General features: G+C 31.1%; 5 protein-coding genes across 6 annotated transcripts in view; all 5 read right to left on the bottom strand.

The window, feature by feature from the left end:
- LOC105365624 (zinc finger protein 845) overlaps positions 1-25179 on the bottom strand; it is a 74797-nt gene that overhangs the window by 22594 nt on the left and 27024 nt on the right. The gene's annotated exons all lie outside the window — the stretch shown is intronic.
- On the bottom strand, positions 1608-4618 carry LOC105365594 (zinc finger protein 415-like). 2 transcript variants are annotated; one of them, XM_011503804.1, is made up of 3 exons: positions 3993-4618; positions 2886-3342; positions 1608-1732 (listed from the first exon to the last, which is right to left on the bottom strand). In XM_011503804.1, exons 1-3 carry the CDS (start codon positions 4551-4553, stop codon positions 1683-1685), a joined length of 1068 nt encoding a protein of 355 aa, XP_011502106.1. In that variant the 5' UTR covers positions 4554-4618; the 3' UTR covers positions 1608-1682. The 2 variants fall into 2 exon arrangements, with proteins under 2 accessions (XP_011502106.1, XP_011502107.1); XM_011503805.1 differs by lacking the exon at positions 1608-1732 and adding an exon at positions 1926-2177.
- LOC105365595 (zinc finger protein 664-like) lies at positions 16619-19950 on the bottom strand. Its single transcript, XM_011503806.1, has 2 exons — positions 19876-19950; positions 16619-18061 (listed from the first exon to the last, which is right to left on the bottom strand). The coding sequence occupies exons 1-2, from the start codon at positions 19884-19886 to the stop codon at positions 16774-16776; spliced, it is 1299 nt and encodes a 432-aa protein (XP_011502108.1). The 5' UTR covers positions 19887-19950; the 3' UTR covers positions 16619-16773.
- On the bottom strand, positions 19653-20746 carry LOC105365596 (zinc finger protein 436-like). Its single transcript, XM_011503807.1, has one exon. The coding sequence runs from the start codon at positions 20597-20599 to the stop codon at positions 19805-19807; it is 795 nt and encodes a 264-aa protein (XP_011502109.1). The 5' UTR covers positions 20600-20746; the 3' UTR covers positions 19653-19804.
- LOC105365597 (zinc finger protein 714-like) lies at positions 24425-25173 on the bottom strand. Its single transcript, XM_011503808.1, has one exon. It carries the CDS (start codon positions 25109-25111, stop codon positions 24491-24493), a length of 621 nt encoding a protein of 206 aa, XP_011502110.1. The 5' UTR covers positions 25112-25173; the 3' UTR covers positions 24425-24490.

Here is a 25179-nt window from a genome sequence, read left to right as displayed (position 1 = left end):
TAATCTTTAATTTAATAAAAGAATAATTGATCGTTCGTTAAAAGAAATTTTTCATCCTTTAAATACGAGAGAGATCATTGTGATGGATAAGCAGATTTGTAGTCATATGTTTGTATCATAACTGTTGAAAGTTGAAAATTGGAATGATTGTTTTTCATTTAATAAATTTTTTAAGTACTCCGTCAATATTATCATTATTCATTCTAAATATTTAAATTATCCAATCCTCTACTTAGAATGAAAAGCTTGCAAGCCTTTTTAATCCTATCGTTTATATACACCAAATTATAAACTGATATTATTAAATATCACAACACGTTTATTTATAATTTGTTTTCTATAAATTAATTCAAGAAAATTCTATGCAAATAATAGGGTATTTCACTCACGGCGAAGAAAAACTAATTTTTGAGATGGTAATCACAAGATATAAGATTATGCTCAGCCCTTTGATAAACGTTTAAGTAACAATGCGAAAAACTAGACGGCAGTCGTTCCAGATTGGCAGGATTCATTTGGAGGGAAATCCGTGGTTGTTTCGACGAGCTTGTTTACTTCAGACTGTATGGCATCGAAGAAGTTGGTCAGTATCACAGGCGGTGGTGGCTCTTCCGCATCCGGATGCTTCCTCTTCCAGTGCAGCATCATCGACGAGCGCTGAGTAAAACTAAAGCCACAAACATTACACATGTAGGGTTTGACCTTTGCATGGGTCAGATAATGGACTCTGAGAGTCGCCATGCAGACAAAGGCTTTGCCACACACAGGACAGAGATTGGTCTTCTCCACTTTGTGCACTCGTTTCTTATGCCTCGTTACATAATACTTTTTCGTGAATTTCAAGTCGCACTCGTCGCAACTGTGAAGATTCTTGTGCGACTCCATGTGGCTATTAAAATTCTCTTGCGTCAGTAGCTTCTGATGGCAGATATGACACTGGAACTTATAGTCGTTAAGATGTACCACTCGCCGGTGTTTATAGAGCGAGTCTTGGCTGGTGTACATCCGTCCGCATGCGTCGCACATGTGCTGCGAAGCTCCGTGGGTGCCCAAGTGGAACTTGAGATCCATTTTCATTTTAAAGCGCTTACCGCAATGATCGCATTCGAAATTGTACTCGGTCGTATGCTTTCGTATTTCGTGAGTTTTAAGGTAGTGTTTAGATTTCGCTCTGTAGTCGCATTTGTCGCAGCAGAAGAGATAATCACTGCAATTGTCGCGATGTTGATTCAAATGCATGTTGAATTGATACTTGGATTTGAAGGTCTTGGAGCACTCGGGGCACTTGAAAAGTTCGCGCGGTCCGTGCTTCATTTTTATATGCTGTTTGACCTTGTACCTATGGCTATACTTTTGATGGCAAATTTTACAACCGAAACCCCCGCCCTTTAGTTTTTTATACATCAAGGGTGTAGACTCTTCCATAACACTTAATCGCAAATTATCTTGTGTTTCGGCTGAGCAAGAGGCCATTTCTCGTTTTGTGCTCTTTAACGAAGATTCGATAATTAGAGAGTCGTGATCGACGATATTTTCCTTAGTTATTCTCGACGAAATCAAACTCTTTTTCTTGGACGTTGGCTTTACGAGCTTTTTTGGCATAACTCTGGTTGTTAGTTTACCAGAGTTCTGCTCGCGTTTGAGCGAATTCGAGTGGGTAAGCTCCGATGCCGTTCGCACTCTTATCCTGGATACGGTGCTTTGTTTCCTGAACCAACGTCCAAAGTCTTTCCTAAAACATAAATTCAATTCGTTAATTAACATAGTCACGACGTAAAAGATTTTTTTTTTTTTTTTTTTTTTTTTTTTTTTTTTATGTATTTGTTAGTATTTGTTAATTGAGGATTATAACAATGAGAGGAGCTAAATTATTAGTATTTAAGAATGTTTTAAGCTATTTATTTTTTCACTTAATACTACACAGGCAACAATTATTGGCACTCATTGCGTAATAAATTATTTTATCAATTTATTAGTGCAAAGGTGCGCATATATAAAATAAATTAAAATGAATTTAATATTATAAACGATAAGTAAAGTATGAAACATAGACAAATCTACGAACGAAACATTTTCACGAGTTTTTTAAAATATTGTATTTAGAGTTCTTGTTTGAAAAATAAGCACGTAGAATAAAAGGAAAATCCTCGTATCTTCCGAGAGTAATTCTGGTTAATCTGAAACAAATAATTGCCATTAGCAAAAATGAAAATGTTAAATTATCATAGCAAGAGGAGCTCAAGTCGTAGAAATGTACATTCAACAGTCACGGTCCAATGAAGATAATATTTATTTTAAGCAATTATAAAGTTAAAAAGTTTAAAAGTATTGCTATTTTTAAAAAACAAAAAACAAAATAAATAATAAGTTGGAGTATCAAGCAGCAATTCGTTAATAAAATTTTGTTAAACGTTATTGCAAGTTTCTATAATATAACTATATTACCAATTAAAATAACAGTAACAGAATAGTAATAAAGAAAATAATAAAACCGAGAATAATAGAGCTCGAAATGAAATTTTGCATTTTTGAAAGCAATAATATGTAATTGTAATTATATCAATAATGAAAAAATAATAACAGCAATACGGTTAACAATAATGATATTAACAATGACGTCAACGACAACAACGACGGCGACGAGGATAACGGCAATGACCACAGCGACGACAACGACAACGACGATAATGATAACGACGACGATAACAGCAACAACGACAACAACGACAACGATGACGTCGACGACAAGGGCAAGGACATGGACAACAACAACAACGTATAATAATCATAGGCCAGTGACGGCTGAACGGCTAAATCCCCAATCTCCCTCAGAAATAAAAAACATAGACATTTCTACGCAGCTCTTATCATTCGGCTGGACTTACGTGATGCCATAACTTTGCCCTCTTTGTCAAAGTAATGGTGTATCTCGATCGGAGGGGGCGCAGGCAATCCCCTGTGTTTGCTCTTCCAATGGGTCATAAGCGCCGACCTCTGGGAATAGCCGAGCCCGCAAAGCTCACAAACGTAAGGTTTGACGCCCCGATGCGAGAGCGCGTGGATGCGCATAGTAGTGCGCAGGGCGAAGGCCTGCCCGCACTCCTGGCAGACGTAGGGCCGCTCGCCGCTATGAACGCGCCAGTGCTTCTTCAGGTGATCCTTACTGGAGAGCCGCTTGCCGCATATCTCGCAAGCGTGGCCCTCCGGGAGGGAAGCGGCGATGCAGCCCCATCTCGGGACGCTCGCGAAGGACTTCTCGTGGTTGGGCAAGTGCTCGCGCAAGGAGTTCCGGGACATGAAGAGCTTGTTACAGTGCTTGCAGTTTCGGAGAATCTTCACGCCCTACGATGAAGCAAGCATTCGTATGTTTTGTCGAGGCTTCCAATATTTCGCTTCGATAAGTCGCTGTCATTACCGCGTGTCGGTAGCGAGCGTTTCTACGGGCAACCTTAAATTACACGCACATACGTACGCGCATACATACATACATACATGCATACACACATGCACATATATATATATATATATATGTATATATGTATGTATGTATATATATGTATATATATACATGTATACACACACGCACGCATATATGCATATATTTGTGTCCGATTACTACGATATAATTTAGTGCCGCACGGACGATCACGGTTAATTTTCTCGTGCCGCAGCCCGTAATGGAAAAATTACTTTTTATAACGAAGCGCAGATCGAATGATGGGAATGATAAATCTATCGAATATAATTCACGACTCGTTAAAATTCGATTGTCTTTCGAAGAATATGAAAGTCGATCTTGCTTCGATCGCTAATCGTCTTAATTTTTTGCTTTGCCTGTCGACCGCGAAATAACTGAGAAAGAGCGAGGAGAGCGCCGCTTTTCGTAATTACTTAGTTTAACGTGCCAGCTATTGCATACGGCTTCTACGTAACTTGATATTTAAACTTCAAATGTAACGCCCACCCTCCTCCCACCCTCTAGCAATACGTACATTTTTATAAAAATTCTCCGAGTGAATTTCCTTGAGATGTATAATGAGCTCTTGCTTCGTTTTCAAAATATCGTTGCACATATCGCAGACGTAAGTGGGCTTGGGCTCCCCCGAATTCCGACTCCTCTCTTCCATTTTCTCGTGCTCGTTTTTTGCCCTCCACGTTTTGAAACACTTGGCGCAACATTTGCAGACGTAGCTATAGACGGACGCGTGCTTTCTCAATGCATGGAGCCTCAGAAGATCTTCGTCCTTACTTCTGTGCTCGCATTTCGCGCACTCGAACAGCTTCTTGTCGTCGGCTTGGCGATGCTCTGTGTCGCAATGAGACTTTAGCCGAGACTTCTTCTTGAACGTAACCGAGCAGCTCGAACATTCGTAATTATGGCATTGTGTATGAGCGCGCAACAAATGACGCACCATCAGTGCCTTTTTCTCCACGATCGTTGGAATATTTTTGGCACTACAGAGTTCGCATCCATAATTACCCCCGGACATTAATTTATATACCGACAGCTTGGACATGAGATCTTCCGTGTCTTCCTCGGATGTATCATTCATATGGATTTTATCCGGCGAATTATTTAGGATATACTTTCGAATTGCGGACAGATTTCTAGGTTTGTCGATATCTGCTTCTTTTGCGAGGGACTTACTCCGATTCGATGACCTACAGGTTATACCATCAACGGGTATGGAAAGATCGATAGATTTTACTGGCTCCCTGTAACGTGCAAATAACAATACATTTAACATACGAATCATTCCATCCAAGATTTCAATACTTACTTGCATATCTTTGAAAGAAACAACAACAAGCGAACAAAAAAAATATTAAACACAAATATTAAAATTTAACAGAAATTAAAATTAAAACTATTAGTAATGCAGCTTTAGGCTCTATTAAAAATCTTCATCTACGAAGCTTTGTATTATGATAGAACGTTTATTCTAAAAAGCTACGCACAGTTTATTAATTAAAATATTAATCGCTATGAAAAATTGAAAAGACAAAAGACTCTTTTGAGAAAATAATATAATAATGAGATATTATTAAATTAATCCAAATACTTGGAGAGCACCTGGCACAAACTTCTAATGCCCGAACAAATGTAGAAAACGTCGACGATGCTTCTTCGCTTCTGCAACTTTTCTCTCCAACTGCGGTAGGCATACCAGAGGATTTCGTCGTCGTAGACGTTGAACGGACTTCGCGATGTTGCATATCGTGTCTAATTTAATTAGCCGCGAAATAGATAATTTTCACAATGAAATAGGACGTTAAATAACGTCATACTTATGTTAAATAGAATTTAAAAAGTGAAGATATACTAGTTGAAGAGATTTCACAAATTGTATATTAAAATACCAATACATTTTTAAAATTTATTTTATCACTGAGATATACTTTAAAGGCTGCTTTAAGTAAGAAAAGCTTTTTCATTCATTTTTACAACAAACAAATAAGATAGACAAGAAAAGAAAAGAAAAAAAAGACAAATAAAAGAAAATCGTAGAGTCAAAATCAAAATACTTTATAATGTGGGTTGTTGTATATTTTTTTGACTAAATAAACTCAATAAAAATTATTAAAACGTTTATTTTCAATTTCAATATGTATATTTTAGTCTATTTATTAATTAAATTTTTTTACTAAATAATCCATAATAAGTATGTAGATAATACCTTTTTCCAATACTTCACGTACACAAAGAAAATAAAATAAATAAATAAAAAAAAGCAGTTTTATTTTTTGTTGTCACGTAATACAGACTTGTTTTTTCTTTTTTTTCTAACTTTTCTTTATAATAACAGTAATTCTAACCTTATTTTAATGTGCTATTTAAATGCATGACAGAGTATTAAATGCAGAAATATAAACTAAATTCTAAAATTTAACTATTAAACCGTGACTTATTTCACAAATAAAAATAATAAAATAGAATCCCGAAGATACACTTGATTGCGATACACGATAGGCATCTGTAAACATCGTTTCTTTTTAGTGCTGCAATTTTCCTTTGCATTAAAACTTATTGTTTTGATAACAAATAATATTTCATCCACTAATAAGTAATAATATTCAAATTATTAAGAACTGATGTATTCTACAAAATATAATTTATTTTTAATGAAATTTAAAATTATATACATGGAGATATAATTTTTATCTTAAATAAACTAATTACTTTTAATAACAAAAGAAAAAGTTATCTACACACCTTCCTTCTTAAATAGTGATTCCTTCCACCGATATAATTTTTTTTACATCTGCATGCAATAGAAAATCGATTGATATGTTGGATAGGTAAGCATACAAAATGGTCGTTAAGCCAAATCCAATGACTATTAATTAATTGTAAAAAATTGGCAATATATTCAGATGGTGTATATGCAAATATACATATGCATACACATATGCACACGCGCACGCACACACAAACAAACAAACAAACACACATTCATTTGAATGCATGGCACGCTTGCATGCCACGTGCTGCCCCCTGCACAAAATGTTCACTTGATTGTTTCACTTTCGTCTCACATCAATATACAAGAAAAATGTTTTATATAACAAAATAATTAACTATCTATCTCTTTGCGTATAATAACATTCATTTGACAATAATAAAGTAATGTAAATATTAGATCAATTAGTTTATTATAAGAATAGTAAAAATAAAACAAAAAAAAAAAAAACAAAAAAAAAAACAAAAAAAAAATACCAAGACTTAATTTTCTCCAATTAACTAAAAATTAATATTCTCCATTTTTAATAATTAAATCACTGAAGCTATCACAAACAAAGCTTTTTTCCCAGTACACTTGGTAGCATTATTTTCTTTGTTCCGTTTTCTTTCCATTTTGTTCCTCGATACTCTTTAGGATGTTCTTCAAAATTACCGGCGGAGGCGGATCGGTTTCTCCAGGATGTTTCTTCCTCCAATGGAGCATCATCGGCGTTCTTTGAGTAAATCCTAGACCACAAACATTACATCTGTAGGGCTTAAGACCGGCGTGAATAAGCGAGTGAACCTTTTGCGTGGGTTGATCGGCGAAAACCTTCCCGCACTCGGGGCATGGAAAGGCTTGCTCCCTCGTATGTACATTTCTGTGTTTAATAAGATTATATTTGCTAGGAAATTTCATCCCACATTCATCGCATTCGTACGTCCTATTATGCAATTTCATATGATTGGACAAACCCTCCTCCGTAGCCAATTTCTTCTTACACATTAGACATTGAAATTTATATAGATCTAGATGTAGTCTACGATGAGCACGTAATAAATGCTCACCTCTGTATAATTTTCCACATATGTCACACATATGCTGGATGCCGCTGTGTGTTACCAGATGATCCGCTAATTCTCGCTTAACCTTAAAGCGCTTCCCACAATGTTCGCATGTGAAGCGAAATTCATTCGTATGCACCCGATAATAGTGATAACGTAGGGACACTTTATTGGGTGTACGATAATTGCACTTTTCGCAAGGATAAGTTTCGACAGCGTTCTTAAGGTTGTGCGACAATTCGTGAACTTTCAAGGAGTACTTACGTTTAAAAGTTTTATCACAAGAATTACATTTGAAAGGCCGCAAATGACTGTGCTGGCCAGATATGTGAAAAAGCATACTGCGCCGATCTAGTCTCGTTAATTGACAAATATTGCACTGGTAACCGCCGTAATCTATTCGGGTGTAAATTTCCTTCATGTCCTCGCTCACCTCGTCTTTATAATCATTGTCTTGATAATCATTGTCATCGTCATCAGTATTAATGGCTTTACAAGTTGCTAAAGGAACTTCATCCGAGGTAGAAGGCAGTTCTTGCATAAAAGTTAGTTCGTCAACCGTTGTCGATCCAATCTGCGTTGAGAGATAATCTTGATGCATTAAAGGATCTTCGATTTTTAAGGTTTCTTGTTTCAATTGAAGCTCTTTAATGATAGGAGGTACTTGAAGTTTAACAATTTTTTGAGATTTTGGAATTTTTAACGATTTCAAGGTATTCAATTTAATATTTTTGATTTTTCTCTGCGATTCCATTACAGGTATAACAGGTACGAAAATACGAAGAGGGTCTTGAGGAGAATCTAATTCATTAATTTCTTGTTGCTTCTGTCGCTGCTCCGACGATTGCAATATTAATTCAGAATGCTGTTCCGATTGTAATATCAATTTTTGCTCTTGTGGTTGTTGTAATACTAAAAGCCGCTGCTGCGATTTTTCTTGACTTTGTATATGTTCCATCATTAACAATGGTTGCTGATGTGACTGTTCTAATAGTAAATACGATTGTTCCTGTTCCTCCTGAGATTGTGGCAAAACTAGCAATGGTTGCTGTTGCTGTGGAGCAACAATTTGTTGCTGTTGCGGTTCTTGTTGCATCTCAAACTCATTTTTTATCCTGATGAAAATTAATTGGTTGTTAGGTCCTTGTAAACAGAAGGTCTGCGACCTAAAACAAAAATTCGATTAATTAGTCAATAATATATATAATTTTTCATCTTTAATAATTCATCATATCATTTACGTACTATTTGTAGTTGTTGTTAAATTTTTATAATTTGATTAGTTTTTATTAATAATTGTGTGTAACATCCGTTTCGGTATTTTTTCAGTTTTAATAACATTTTATGAAAAAAGCTAATTTTTATTTTTAAGCTTTCTCTGAAATAAGAAATAAGCATTCCCTTGATAAAATATAAAAATGTAGTTTATAATATTCCATATAATATTCGTTAAAAGATAATATTTGTGCTTCCCATAATAATACAAATATATTGTTATTTTCTATATATTAGGACTGATTCGTTAAAAAAAAAACTATACACTATATACACAGTCTTACTAATCTGATTATTGTGAAATTTACATAGTAGATAGTTTAATATGTAAAAAATATTTTTATTTTACTAATTAGGCAAGTTTGATTAAATATAAACTAGTATTATGTTTATATTATCGAAACTAATTTCAATATATTTTTGTTTATAAATGGTATTAACTTTGATTGTTTTTTTTTTACAATCTTACTTTCGCCTCCTCAAAAAACATTAAACAGATTGACGAACTACGTTAATATCCAAAACTCAGTATTAAATATTTTTTGGTATAGCATTAGCTGTACTCTCTCTCTCTCTCTCTCTCTCTCTCTCTCTCTCTCTCTTTCTCTCTCTTTCTTTCTCCCTGAACAAAGCTTTTCATAAATAATATAGAAATAATTAGTAATATCCATATAAAGATATTACTAGGTACTATATTTATTCTGTTGATTATAAAATATTTGATAATTTTTATTACATAAAATCTATAATATTTATTTCGTATAAATGTGTGCGTATAAACAATTGTGTAAATGGGAATAGAAATGGTATTTCATTACACGTAATATATATATAAATAAAATTTCAAATTAAGTTTGACAGAAATTAATTAATTAATAAGTTATATAATTCACATAGATGTTAATTTTTACATAAAGATGACATTTTTATTTTTATTGTTCAAAAATTATTTTATTATTAATCTATTCTGTGATAATTTAAAAGTGTATATACAAAGTATCTTACTTCATTGATTTTTTAATAATTATAAATTAATAATATAATGCATTTTAGTCTTTATCAAATATATGATCAAACTTTCCTTGCAATGGATGCAAATAATATCTTACAATATATAATCATATAAATGGATACCAAAATTTTTTACTTTAAATTAATTAATTGTAATTCTTTTTTTTTTTTGTTCAATTAATTGTTGCATTTACTTAAAATCGGTTTTATAAACATTAACACATTTACATAATTTTAATATATAATATATATATAATACATACACACACATTTATCTCGTATACGCATCTTATAAAGAGCAAATTAATTTTAATGAAACATCACACGATTTTTTCTAACTGGTATCCTCTTCGTACCTAAAAAATAAAACGAATAAATTATTAAACAATATTTATCGTGATTTTAAAGTCTAAAGATTCTACTTACATTTTTTGGAAGCTTATGCAGATATAATAGAAAGATGCGTATATTAAATTCTTCATGTAAGATTAAGAATAAACGAAAGTTGTAAAGACTATTTTAATAAATTTATAATATTCTTATTATAATTATAATAAATACGTCTTTGTTAAATTTCTAAGTCAAAATGAATGTAATTAAAAAGTAATTATTAAAATACTTCATTTTGAGACTATTCTTTGACTTAACAAATATAAATTAATCCTCTAGGAAACTTTCAAGAATTTTTACTTATAATAGTATTTAATTATTTTCAAATAAATCGTATTATGTATTCTAAATAATTTAAATTATTTATAAACTTTTATCGATATTAGAATCATATTCAAACACATCTATATTAAAACTTGGGGGTTTCTTCTTGATTTTGTATTACATAATATTACATAAGACACTTCCACATCATATACAATTTCACTTATCCTTTCTACAAAAGAATAGTTAAATAAGATGAAAATAATTATATATCTTTTTGCTCAAGAGTTTTTATGAATAATTTGTAATTGAAATAATTTCTATAAAATGCTTTAAAAAATTAACAAAATATTCGAATGCTTTTTGAAACAGAATACAAAATTCATAATAAAACGAACAATATCTGGTTATTAATTACTTTAGAATTTTAATTTAGAAATCTCGAATTACGTATATATATAGATTTCAAAAAAATTCTACTTTTATATTAACTTTATCAATGGGTATTTCATATATCAAAAAGTTTAATTACAAATTTTGATAATTGGAAATTCATATTTATTTATTACGACTTATGATGATGTATAGGGTGTTTTCAATATTGTGTGGTATGCATGAATATAATGAATGATTGGAAAATATTGTGTAATTTTTCTATTAGTAAATAATGTAAGGTTTATAATATATATATATATATATATATATATATATATATGGACAAATTATTATAAATAATTTTGTTTTATATTAATACAGTTTTGTCTCATTACTGTTGGTAATTGATATAATCGAACCGATATTAAAAAAATATCAGATTTTTGGGGACATTCGATGACAAGTGACAGTCCAAAAAAAAAATTACAATATTTTCATTTTTTTATATTTTCTACTTGTAAACTAATTATAAAATTATGAATTTTATATAAATATTATTTTTCTTTCTCATTCAATGATATTCTTTTAACTATGTACATGATTTCGATTCCCATATCAGTCGAATATCTAAGTAATAATTTTTTTTCACAGTGTATAAGGATTCTGTACAAAGAAAAAACATGATTTCTAAAAATGTTTTTAAAATTTGTTGTTTAAAAAAATTGTAGACCAAACGATAATAATTGCATTTTTAAAGTAATCATTTATTTAAAATCTTCGATACAATTGTAATGCAAATAACATTATCTGAAATTAATGTTAATCATCGCCAATGAAATAAATTAATTTGAAAAATAAATAATATAAATTTTTATAATTGTCATTATTAATAGAAATTTGTTAATGTATTTTAAAATGTTATATAATTTAGATAGAATAAGTGTATTAAAATATGCTCGATTAATTTGCAATACAATTATTAATATATATTAGCTTTCGCAACGGATAAGTTTATATAAAAATTATAATAAATCTGTACCATATTAGGTACATTATAAAAATTATTACAAATTCATACAAAATTTGCAGTTTGCATTACTAGATAAAAAACTACGGTGGGAAATTGGCACTGAATTTTTAGTTAACAAATGTATAAATCGCAATACTAAATGTATATATATATATATATATATATAGTAAAATGTAAAATGTTTATAATCGTAATTATAAATATAAGAAACTGACATAAAAAATTTTATGCAGTTGTTTATTAATGTATAAATTCTTCTTTTCATTGAAGTATTTTTTTAATTTAGGGACTAAAATTTTGTTAAATATATATGACTTAAATGATATATATGCTAAGACTGTGACTAATTACGAATATATATTATGTATGGCATTTAGGGCAAGTATGGCAGTATATGATTAAAAGAGTATTTTTCTTTCTTTTCGTTTTTCATTTTTAAATTAGACTTTTCGTAGTACTTTTGATTAGCGCTCATCATAAAAAGTTGTAAACTGTATATGCTTATTTTGAAATAATAATTCGCTTAAAATATTAGATTATATAATTGCACCGAATTTCCTGTTGGACGGAATTTTAGAACTATATATATAGTTTTCATCTGGACGGAAGATCGGCAAAATAATTGCATTGGTCCCATCATGTATTTAATTAGTGACAAGAGTTTACATTTAAATTGGCTTCTGATTTTTTTAAGTATGCATTGTTGTACTCGTTATTGTATTTATTGAGCTTGGAAATTCTTACACGCTTGCTGTTTATATATGTCCTCCTCTCATTATGCCTAGTGCATTTAGGCTTCGTTTATTATGACAATGTGTAAAATGATAATATGATAGATAAAAGGATCCTCTCATATCTATTATTGCATCCTTACGTAATGTAGTATATATTGAATATGTTATATCTTATTATTAAAATGTATTTTATGTATTATTCTCTAGATTCGGCTAGAACTAGCTCTATTCGGCTAGAATCAATGAATTTGTCTCTTCAATGCTTCGAGTATAAAATTTAAATACCGCATTAAATCAAATATGTCCTTAAGGTTTGCATTATATCTTAGCTTGATATTGTAATTGTTAAAGGCACTGGTACTTCACTTAATTTGAATACATCTTTTTTTTAATTTAAAAATGCTTCCAATATTTTCACACTCTTCTGAAACTCGATTAAATCATTTAATTCCTTATTAAAAAAAAAAAAAAAAAAAAAAAAAAATTGTTAGAATATACGAGGCTTTTGTAAGGAAAGTGATGTAAATAGGTGTGCCTTTGGTGACAAGTAAATGCCGCGTTTCGATTAAGTGAAATTTTTAAAGCTCCTCAAAACTTTTCTCGCAAGATCGGCAATCGGCACCTGGGCCAACGGAATCGGTAAAGGGCCCGGATGTGTTTTGCGATGTCTCACTAATGTCGAGCGTTGGGTAAAATCATCGTGGCAAATATCACATTTATACGGCCTGACTTTAGCGTGCATGAGCACATGCTGATAATAATTACTTCTTGAAGTGAAAAATTTCTGACAGATAACGCAAGTGATGCGGGGCCTATGCTTCGACTTATGATTCATGAGCTGTCCCGGGCCCATGAACGTTTCATCGCATTCCTGACACTTGTATCTCTGCACGTGTCGCATTAGATGATTTTCAAGCTTACTCTCGCTGCGAAATTTTTTAAAGCAGAGTCCGCATGGAAAGATTTGCTCGTCGCTGAACTTGTCGATTTTCTTCTGATGATGCCACTCGTGAGCTTTTACATTCTTCACGGCCTTGCCGCAATAGCGACATATTTGATAGCTACATATGTGTACCTGATTGATATGCAATATGAGATCCTGCTTGAGCTTGTAACACTTGCCGCAGTGGTCACATCGGAAATTCGGCTCGATATCGCTGTGCACGCGCACGTAGTGATACTGGAGGGTCTCCTCGCGCTTGTACTTGAGGTGACAAATACTACATTCGAAATGCGAGACGGTATTATGGGTCTTGCGGTGCTTTTCCAATACCTCCTGGCTAAAGTATTGACGTCGGCAGAGATCGCACTTGTAAGGCTTTTTATGCACGTTGCGCACGTGCATCGCCACGCGGCGATCGTCTTTGAAGCGTTTATCGCAGAATGGACAGATGTCGCGCAAGCTATCAAAGTCTGTTACACTGTCCTTGAGCCAACTCGGCTTGCGACGCACGCGATACGAGCTGTTCCCGTTCCTAGCGAGTTTCGGGGGATCCTTGGCATATGTTACTTTAGCCGTTAATTGGCAGCCACTGGAGATTCTGAAACATGTAGGACAGCGATTGGTTTATTAGTTCGTGGCCCGAATGCGTGCTTACTAAAAGTCAGGAGACTAAGAGGTCCAAAACTAAGTGAAAGAAGCTCTAGCTACTGGTGCAATCACTTCATTCTCAGTCATGTTTTTCACTATTTACATATAACAAAATTTCAGAGCAGTGACAGGCGTCCGACAGCGCAGCGAACGCGATGATTAGAGATATTTAATAAATAAGGTGTGGTACTGGCTTTGGTCGCAATGATAAAATTAGTACATTTATTAAAAACATGACCTGAACCCATTGATATAAAATCGCCGAAAATCGCTTAAGCTTCAAAGACGATTCTTGATAATTTTATAACAATGAGCGAATAAACAAAAGTTACTAGTCGTAAAAACAAAAAGGAAATAAAGTATAAGTAAAAGCAAGCGTTAAAAAAATAATCACTGACGTCATTTTATAGTAAATATATATCTTGTATGATTATATTAATTATATAAAGTGTCATAAGATATTAAAGTCTCGAGCATTATGATGGACGTAACATAAAATAAAATTAAAAATATCGAGTGGTGCAAATCGGTCTTGGACTCTTCGACTCTCTTCTTTCATTACGTCTGGAAAAAAAAAAAACAAATAAAATTGATGTGTACAAACATAGACACATTGATAAAAATTTATGTATGCACACGCGCGCATAGGCACGCGAAATTTATCTTTGTAAAATTTTTGACTTATGTTTAAAAATTTACCTACTCTTTTCTGCTGTAAATATTAAGGCATAATTAGAAAATATTAATCATATACTTTTAAAAAATAAAATGTGGAATTAACAATATTGATAAATACAAATAACAGCAATAATTAACGAATCATCTCAAAATTAAGTAATTATCAATAAATCTATTAAAAGGTAAATAAGATAAATAACGAAGAGTAGTGCTTAATTCAATAGATAACAAAGTCATTAAATATAAAAAATTTGTTTATTTAGAATTTTTCGCGAGATACATTGGTATTATGCATAAATGCACTTAATAACAAAACATGAACATGTAATAAATGAACTTTTTATATCGCACTCTCAGATTTTTGAACAATCATTTTTAACGAATGTTTCAATTATAACTTTCAATTATAAAATTGATAAAGTGCCGAGGAGCCTGTGTTGCACTTATATCATCAATTGATATAAAAATTTAAATCATTTGTAAGACTATTAAATGAAAATAAATATTAACAATATTTTCTCCATTTGGTTATCGAGTTAATCTTAACACAAGTTTCATTATGGGAAATCACAATCCTATAGTTTTAAGTTACGGAAATAGAAAATAATTCTTATATTAAAATAATAGTTCGATAACAATTAACTTTTGATAGTTGATTGGTGATATGTTTGAATGTTAAAAATTGTAATCTCAATAATTTATTAAAACATTTTATCTCATTTGATCATTGATTATATATATCATCATATATCATATTAAATTGAATTTCAATAGATTCTCAACTGAATTGTACGTGTTTTACTTTCTTTTTTATTCATCCTATAAAATATATACTCAAAGAATTTCAACTATTATTATAACTACAAGATATAAAATGATCCGAGTCAAGTAGATAAGAATGTATATTATAGATAAAGTATTTTATCTTTTGGTATGATATCCGAAACAATATCCCTGACGTAGTGATCGTAATAAGTAACAATCACATTTTTCATCACTATATAATAAATGTTTAACATTTAATGTTCGTCAAAATTCGAATATATTAACACACAATTAACGAAGTCGTTTAACAAAAGTTTGAGCATTCAACCGACGAATTTAGACAATTTTATATTGAAAATATTCCTTCCATAATGTTCTGTTTAAAAATATATACAAATATAGCAAAAAATACCTTTAAAATAATAATTATTAATAGTAATACTCAATATATGTAAGAAATTTTTCAAATAATCATCAGAAATTTAAATAATAAAATTTTTTATCACTTAATGTAAGTAAAATTAAAAATATTTATTAATAAATATTTTATATTTAAGAGGCGATCAATAAAGTCAGTCGAATTATTATTGTTTATTTCGATTTTGAATATTTCAATAATTTATAAAAATCTTTATCAATGTAAAATAAAACTTTATAAAATTTCATATATATATATATATGAATAAAGTTTTGATTCAATTGAAATTAAATGAATTGACTGTCTATTTTCAAATAAAGGAGAATACTTTGTACAAAACTGCGCAAATGAAAATATAGTACTGAGTATATTAAAGTGTTCATCATACAATCAGTAAAATATGTATTATTAACACGTAATAGAAGCAAATCATTTAATTAAAAAGTCTATAAAAAAAGTGTTCCGTAAAAAAAGAAAAGAAAAGAAATTATTAAATACCTATTGATTCTTCATAATTTGCAAAATATTTACATAACTGAAGTATATGTAGTTTGCTCATTATTATTACTATTATTATAAAATGTTTCGATTTCTAATATTTTCGTAATAAAAAAAAAGAAAAAACGAAAAAAATAAAATAGAAAAATACTTATATTCGGATAAATTCTTTTTTGGTAAAAGATTTTGAACATATGTTCAAAACGATATCTTTAAAGATACAATATTAAATATTTTATGTTAACTCAAGAAATAACTATATTAATTTAAAAATTCTCGTAAGATCGTACTTGTTGGCAAGTATCAGATTAGCCATCCACACAAATCACTAATAGTTCATATAATAATTAATTCTAGATTAAGAAGGCATCTTTTTCATATGGCTCGACTTACGCATCATCAAACATAAGAATATACTTAATAAAAGTATAATAATAATAAACAGTTTCTTTGCATTTATACACATGTTGACTTCTGATGAGCCGTCAAGTTTCCTTGACAAGAGAAACCTCTCTGGCAGATTTGACAAACATAAGGTCTCTCCCCGGTGTGACCTCTCCTATGGATGGTCAGAGTCGACCTTTGACTGAAGGCTTTTGGGCACTGATCACACTTGTATGGCTTCTCTCCTGTATGGACTCTCCTGTGCATCCTAAGATTTTCCGAGTCCGTGAATCCTTTTCCACATATGTCGCACACATAGGGCTTTTCACCAGTGTGTATTCGCCGATGTTTCTTGAGATGTTCCGCACTACTCAGGCTCTTACCACAATAATCACAGAGATACAATTTGATCGGGTTATGACTTTCCTTATGCCTAAATAGAGAGCGTTTGGTGGCCAAAACCCGGCCGCAAATGTCACATGCTGTGCTAGTCACCTTTTGCGCTTTCAATTCTGGGTGAAGACGCCGGCAGTGCGCCGAGAGCTGCCTCCTCAGGAAAAATGCACTCGGGCAAGCCTGACAGACGAAGGGCTTATCGCCCGAGTGTATGTTGTAGTGCTCTTGGAGTTCGGTTGCCTTTCTGAATCGTTTGTCACACTCGTTGCACTTAAAGGGTAAATCCGCTTTATCGGTGTGCCTTGCCATATGTATGCTCAATGCCGCGAGCACTGTCGTTTCGTAATCGCATTCCTTGCACATGTAGCTCGGTAGAAAGTGCGTCTTTTCGTGACGCGTGAGATCTCGAAAGAGACGGAATTTTTTTGGACAGTGCTTGCAAGTCAGATCGCCTACTGTGTGCCTGACGAGATGCTTTTGGTAATTGCTCTTGTGTCGGAATACTCTGCCGCAGGTCTTGCATACGTACTCCACATCCTCTTGTTCGTCCTGAATCTTTTCCTTGTAGGCTCTTTTCAGGCTCTTGTGACGCTTTATATGCTGCCGGAGACTTAGAGTTGTGCGACAACTTTTGCCGCATTGTATACAGCCGTATCTCTTCTTTACCTTATGGTAAGCTAATAAATGAGAATCGAGAAGGTCCTGGGATGCGAAAAATACACCGCAGGGCTTGCAGTAGTAAGCGAGTGGAAGATCGTCGTCGAGCATAATCTCTTCGTGATTTTCTTCGACCTTTACGACCACAGGTTCGGATTCGAGTCTTTTCATCTGCTGCTTCTTCTTCGTAATTATCGATGTAGGGATTGCAGAGAAGACGATTCCGTTTTCTGATACTAATGTCGGTTTTTCATCAATTTCTTGGTCCAATATTGTCAGTGGATAATAGCGCTCGGGGAAGATGAATCTGAAATATGAAAGAAAAATCGTCGGCTGAGTTAATAATGGATCATCAATAATACTCACTTTTTTTTTTTTTTTTTTTTTTTTTTTTTTTTTTTATATAACAATTATTTTAGGCCTTTGATTTCCCGAGATTATATTAATTTCAATAAGAGATTATATTAATTTCAGAGGATATTGATTATTTTTAAAATTATTTTAAATTTTGGGGTAAATTATTCGACAAAGCTTCATGTAATAGTGAAAATCTCTAATAATACAATTAAAAGCCGAATTATTATTGAAAACCATTTTGACGATAAAACAGTGTGAACAAAGTGTATAATTTGTTATCAATAATTTAAAAACGATAATCAAAATTACATAGAAACTAGTATAATTTAATTAAAAAATTAAAAGATAATTATCAATATTATGGAAGAATAGTTAAATACAGATAAAATTAATAATGCGCGATGATATTCTATTCATTTATGTAGCCGCATATAATACCGTAAAAATGATAAATTTGTAGATAATACATAAGAATAATAATAGACTGAAATTTAAATTATAAACCATTTATTTAGTAAAATTGTACATTAATATATTTCAAATGTATTAATTTATGTATCAATATAAAAATATAAAAAATACATCGAACATACAAAATATTATTCTAATTTAATACTGTAAAGATATTAAAATACGTATTGTAACGATTATAAAATATATTATCTCTGACTAAAATTCACCATAAAAAGTTATTCTCAAATATATTTAGAACAGTATGTTAATTATCATTTAATTGGAATGAAAAATACGAATGCGAACTTCAGTAAAGATATTAAACTTAAACCTTATATGTATCTATCTATCTGTGTGTGTGTGTGCGTGTGTATGTGCGTGTGCATGCGCGCGCCCGCGTCTGGGTATGTGTATTCGTATGTGAGAGCGCGCGCGCGTCTATATATGTAATAATAATAATTTATTTTTTGATTAATAAGTTAAATGCTTGAGTTACTTTTAATCATTTTAGTAGAGCAATAAAGGATATTAAAATACAGATTTCAATAATTAATATTTTAGTTAGTCAATTCTGTAGTCAACATTAACGTTTGCTATTTTATCACAATTATCACAAAATGAGGTACCGACAAATGCAATACAAAAACATATTTTGCATTTATATAAAAATATTAATACAAAAAATTGATATTCTAATTTATCTCAGTATCTCAGCATGAATTTAATTTACAAATAATAATATTGTTACCGTCATGTAATTTACTAATTATTTGTAATTCAAATTATGAATAATTGTAAGCACATTTAAGATTTATTGGCGTTGAAAATAAAAAAATGCTTTGATTGATTAGTATTTAATCACTAGGTACAGGTTATTTAAATATGAAACAAACAATAGAAGTTAAGACTGATAATGAACGTAGTTATTTACAATCGATGGATGATTAGTGACGATATATCTCTATATTTATATAAGTACCAAATAATGAAGCTTATAAAAAGTAAAATTATATTAAATTAAAATCTTAGTAAATAACAATTATAATAAGCTTAACGACACTGAAATTTTAAAAAAAAACCTGCGAATTTCTAATAATCCACCCAAATTCGAATGTAAAACAGTTTTACAAATTTAATAGCTTCAATATAACGGTTCTATCACACGTTTCGACACTGGTGCCCGAAAGTAACAACACATCAAACTATATCGATCAACAAATTTCTCTTAATTAGAAAAGCATTAAGCCGTAAAGCTCGCATGAATCTTGCTATGACCATTTAATAAAGCCTTAGACACAAAAGATTTGTTACAAATGCTGCATTGATAAGGTCGCTGGCCAGTATGGTATCGCCTATGTATCACCAAAGTTGAGTGTTGAGTAAAAGCCTTGCCGCAAGTCTCGCAAATATAGGGCTTTTCCCCAGTATGGGTCCTCTTATGAACAACGAGGGTCGTCCTTTTGTGAAAGGCCTTGCCGCAAACGTCGCACGTAAGGCTCTTCTCGCCGCCGTGAAGTCTCAGGTGATCCTGTAGCGATCCCTTCGACGACACGGATTTGCCGCACAGGTGGCAATCGTATTTGTTCTCGCCGGTATGTGACTTAACGTGAGCAACCAGAGAATTCCTGTAGGCGAAGGTCTTGCCGCAGAATTCACACTGGTGCTTGATCGGCTCGAAGTCCGGATCGTGACTCCTCGCGTGCCTTGCCAGCGTGTGGCCGTTAGGCAGAGATTTCCCGCAGACGTCGCATACGTGCTCCTTAGCGCCGTGCTTGCTGTTCATGTGGCTATGTAATTCCGCATTGGTGAAGAAGCCCTTGTTGCAGAGGATACAGTGGCGCGTGTAGCGATCGAAGTGCCGACGCTGATGATTTGTGAGCTGGGAGGCTTGGACGAAGGCCCGGCCGCAAACGTCGCATACGAAGTTGCGCTCGCGCGTGTGGATTCGCCGGTGGACGGACAAAGTATTGGTGCGTTTGAATGATTTCAGGCAAATGTCGCATTGATGTGGTCGCGCGTCACTATGGGCTATCATGTGGCCGTCAAACAGGTTCTTCGCCTTGAAGCGCTTCGAGCACAGTAGACACTGGTACCCTGCTTAGGAAATTCATAGGTGAGACGCGACGAGGCTAACTGCAAGAGATGCTTCGCAAAATATGTTTTCCCGTTATATATATTTTTTCTTTTTTTCTTTTTTTTTGTCAAATCTTTCGGGATTCAACGCGGCAATAATTGTCTTACAGTACGGTTGGAGTCGATTAGCTTTTAAGTAAAATCTTTATGCACTCTCCTAGCAATTAAGTAAAACAGTATTTTATATGGAAATTCGAAATTGTTTCATATCAAATACAATATTTACACTGTTGATAGGCTGAGCTTTTCTATTACATAATATAACGTATATATGTAAAAAAAAAGAAAAAAACAAAATACAAAAAACAAATTTTCAACAAACTGCAATCCTTTCTTTTTAAACTAATCGACTTAACTCTTAAAAAGGAAAAAAGAGAGTTTTAAACAAAGTTAAATATTCGATGTAAGTTACGATTTAAAGCATGAGAACATTGACAAAAAAAAAAAACACCTTAAAGCTAGTTTTTATTAAGGTCATCAATAAATGTGTGATTTTGAGTGTTTGAAATTAGTTACATTAGACAGTAAATATGATAAACTGATTAGTAAATGATTGAAAAATTAATTTTACAATTAAACACTACCGGCAATTAATAACAATAAAATTTACTTATTTCTCCATTAACCTTAAATTAAATGACGATTAAAATGTACTTTAATTCAACTATTCATGTAAATAAATGCAATAAAAATTCTAACCAAGATAAAGACTTTGGTGATCACTCGAAAGGGAATTATCTTTAACACTGAAAATTGCTAAGGGATCCAATTTTTCCTTCTTCTGCACTTCCACTTCAGGATATTTTATTAAGTCCATGTTGCGCAAATTTCCTTCGTAGAGAGAGAATCTGAAAATAGAATAATAAAAATGATTAATTTAATACTGTACTTATGTAAACATATTTACTTTTTGTTTAATCACCAAGTGAATATATTAATATCACAAATTCTAAATTAAAAATGTGCACGTTATTTTTTTATTTGCTTGCATTATTTAGCATTTCTTACTTACGCTGAAGTACGTAGTGAATCTTAAAAGTAAAATAATAAAGTTTAAATTATTTTGGGTATCTGAAATAAATATTAAGGCAATATTAGAAATTATAATAGAACGATTAAATAGAAATAACTTACCTTTTTGATTATATCAAGAGAAATGATGTATTTACAACATAAATAAGAATATTAAAACTATATTATTCCGTCATATAATATTTTATTACAGAGCTGAAAATATATTCTATACATTTACAAGTCGACGATAAAAGTGTAATGTATTCATAAAACGTTTATTCAAAATGCAATAAAAATGTTTAATTATTATTATTATTTTTTTTTTTTTTTGTACAAAAGAAAAAAATTTAATATATTAATGTTGTAGTAGTCGATCATAAATCAGTTAACACTAGAACACTATTAGAATATAACTTTTCCACAATAACTGAAAACTTCATCTTAATATTAATAATTAATATTAAGTATCATAATAACTTAACATAAAACTTCAAATATTTTTGAAAGAAATATTTAATATCATAAATATGTAGTACATTGGTTGATATCATTTAATTGATAAACATAATTTATTTTTAAATTATTATTGAGCACATTCTCTCGCATACTCTATATTACATAAAGATTTGGGATCAATGAATTAATGAAAAAATAATAAAATAATAATGGAAGGAATAGTCATCATAGCAATATTTCACAAATTATTCAAAATACATTGTCATTCATTAATATCGACATAGTGTCGATTTCATAATAATTAATATTTTTGCTTAACAATCATTTGATTATTCAAATTCAGTTGTTTATTGATTTTTTCGTTTTATCATCAATCTTACATTTTAATATCTGTCCATTATTGCCTATAAACATATACATTTTTTTACATATACATATTATATAACTCTGTTTTTTACATATTAAATTATATTACAATGCTTTTGTGAGAAATAAAATGTGGAGTATATCAATGTAATTTTAATAGAAATTTAGTTAATGATTATTTTATTTTATTTTGAATTCTATGAAAAAAATGTAGATTATTTTGCAATTAATGAAAAATCTAATTGATTTAGAGTGCGCTAATTCATTGATAAATACTTTCTAATATGTTATCTATGTACTCGTAAAATTTCATAACAATTAATATGAAGAACTGTGTAATGTATTTAGAGAAATGTTATTTATTGAAAAATTTAATTTACTAGCTCCAAATTATAGTACTAAAAAATAAATGAATATACGATATTTGCAAAGTATTAACATCGTTGACAGAAATTTAAATAAAATTATTGTAATGAAATTTTATCATAAATGATAATTTATCGTTTAAATATATCTTATAAATGATATTGAGTGTGTAAAGTCATTTGAAAAGGATAATAGTTTGTGTGCGTGCGCTGCGTTTCTGTATATGTTAAATTTTAAATTTTATTTCAAATATTCGGGAACAATGCTTTGCAGCTTCTTTGTTATGCAATGAAGTTTTTGGTAATAAATTTGTATTTTTTTATTACCAAAATACGATTTTCCCTATAAAAAGAAATGTAAAAATTAACTTTTGCTATATAAAATACAAAAAAAATGCAGATTAAATTAAGCTCGCAATAAGTATTTTAAGCATATAATCAAAATAAATAAACGCAGTAATATTATAAAATGTAAATTAAATATTTAATTGAATCTATGTACAATATAATATAAAAATGCTAGATAGCAAATTCGCTTTACGTACTGATTATCTGTCGGTTTAATTTATAACCAATCATTATTTTATGATTCATGTAATAATATTGCGCATACAGTTTTAAGATTGTTTTCTTAATATACAATATTATTTATTTTATGAGTTTTTTTTTCTTTTTAAATCGTATTATCAATTATAAATAGAAAAATATTTCATAAATTCATGAATTATTATTGTAGTGTAATATTTCAATGACTAGTTAGCTATTAGAAACGATTTCATTTTTAGTAAAATTTTAAATTGTACACTCTATCGTTTACGTATTAAACAATTATAAAGAAACAATATGATTACTTATAGTGTAATAATTTAACTGCACTATATTAAATATTTGAATCGTTTCATAATTGTATTGAATATTTTCTTTAAGGTCATTGTTTATCAAACTTTATCAAGGAATCAATTTGACACCGTTATTATTTAATTAAGCGGTCAAGGTACAATACATTTACAGTGATATTATACGTGCCCTTTGAAATTAATAAGCAAAATATCAATACTATATTTCACATAATTTCATAAAATGCGCTCTACTCGTTCTATTTGATTAATAAAATCATTGGAAATCGTGAACGATTATATGGCCATACTTTATGGCCCATTCACTTTTATGAATAATGCAAAACAAACTGTTTATACATTAAAAACAATTCCTTTAGCACATGATTTTAGTTAATTAATTTCCCTGTATTTTCATAAAAATTCTGTTAATTGGTTTGACCAAACCATGTACGAATCGATCATTTATCCTTATAATATATAACTTATCAAATTTTACAATCATTATATAAATTTGTAGAAACTTGATAATGGATATCCTAACGATGATGGCAAAATAAACTAATTTTCCAACATTTATCACTTGATAAACGCGAAATAATACGCGAAATAAAGAAGAAATCTATATGCGGTCTTTACGAAAACGTTAATTTTCTTTTATAAATTTTTATTAGCGAAGAAACAATTTACCGTGATCATAGTAACTATTATATTCATTTTAAGATAATAAGTGCCGTCAATTGGAATTCGTTGACTTTAGTTAACAGAAATTTCTTCTATAACTTCCGCGAGTGGAATATCTTCCGTAACATCGTTAACAGGAATGTCGTTTATAACTTCAATTTCGCCATTATCACTATCCAATTCTTCCTTAAGGACTTCCACCTCGCCGTTTATTATTTCACCTTCCTCGTCCAATAACTCTATCTCTTCCATATCTTCATCGATCATATCGTCGTCCATCTCACCATCTTCTTTCACTATTTCCACAATAGCTCCGTCCTCGATTAACGCAACCTCGCTCTCAGTCTGTCCCTGCTCTTCTTCATCTTCGGCGCCACTTTCGCTCGCATCCTTCTTAGAGTTGCTACGAGCGGCACATGTTTCTTGAGGATGATGCTTCCTAAAATGTAGTGTAAGCGTGCCTCGTTGCGTGTACCTTTTGCCACATATTTGGCATTGGTATGGCTTTTCGCCAGTGTGAGTGACCCTGTGTTTCGTAAGATACTTTCGCACGCTAAATCCCTTTCCGCAATACTCGCATATTTCCGGCTTCTCACCTGTATGTATCCTCGAGTGTATTTTCATATAGGCCTTGCGCACATGCTTGCCGCATATATCGCACTCCATTTGCCCTTCGCCCGTGTGCTTGTACATATGCTCGGTGAAGCAGGTCTTGTAATACGTCTCATAGCCACATTCGTCGCAATGGTACTTCTTCCGAT

Source organism: Ceratosolen solmsi, unplaced genomic scaffold (assembly GCF_000503995.2).
Source record: "Ceratosolen solmsi marchali unplaced genomic scaffold, CerSol_1.0 scaffold48, whole genome shotgun sequence".
Lineage (NCBI taxonomy): Eukaryota > Metazoa > Arthropoda > Insecta > Hymenoptera > Agaonidae > Ceratosolen > Ceratosolen solmsi.
This window is presented reverse-complemented; position numbering and strand designations above follow the sequence as displayed.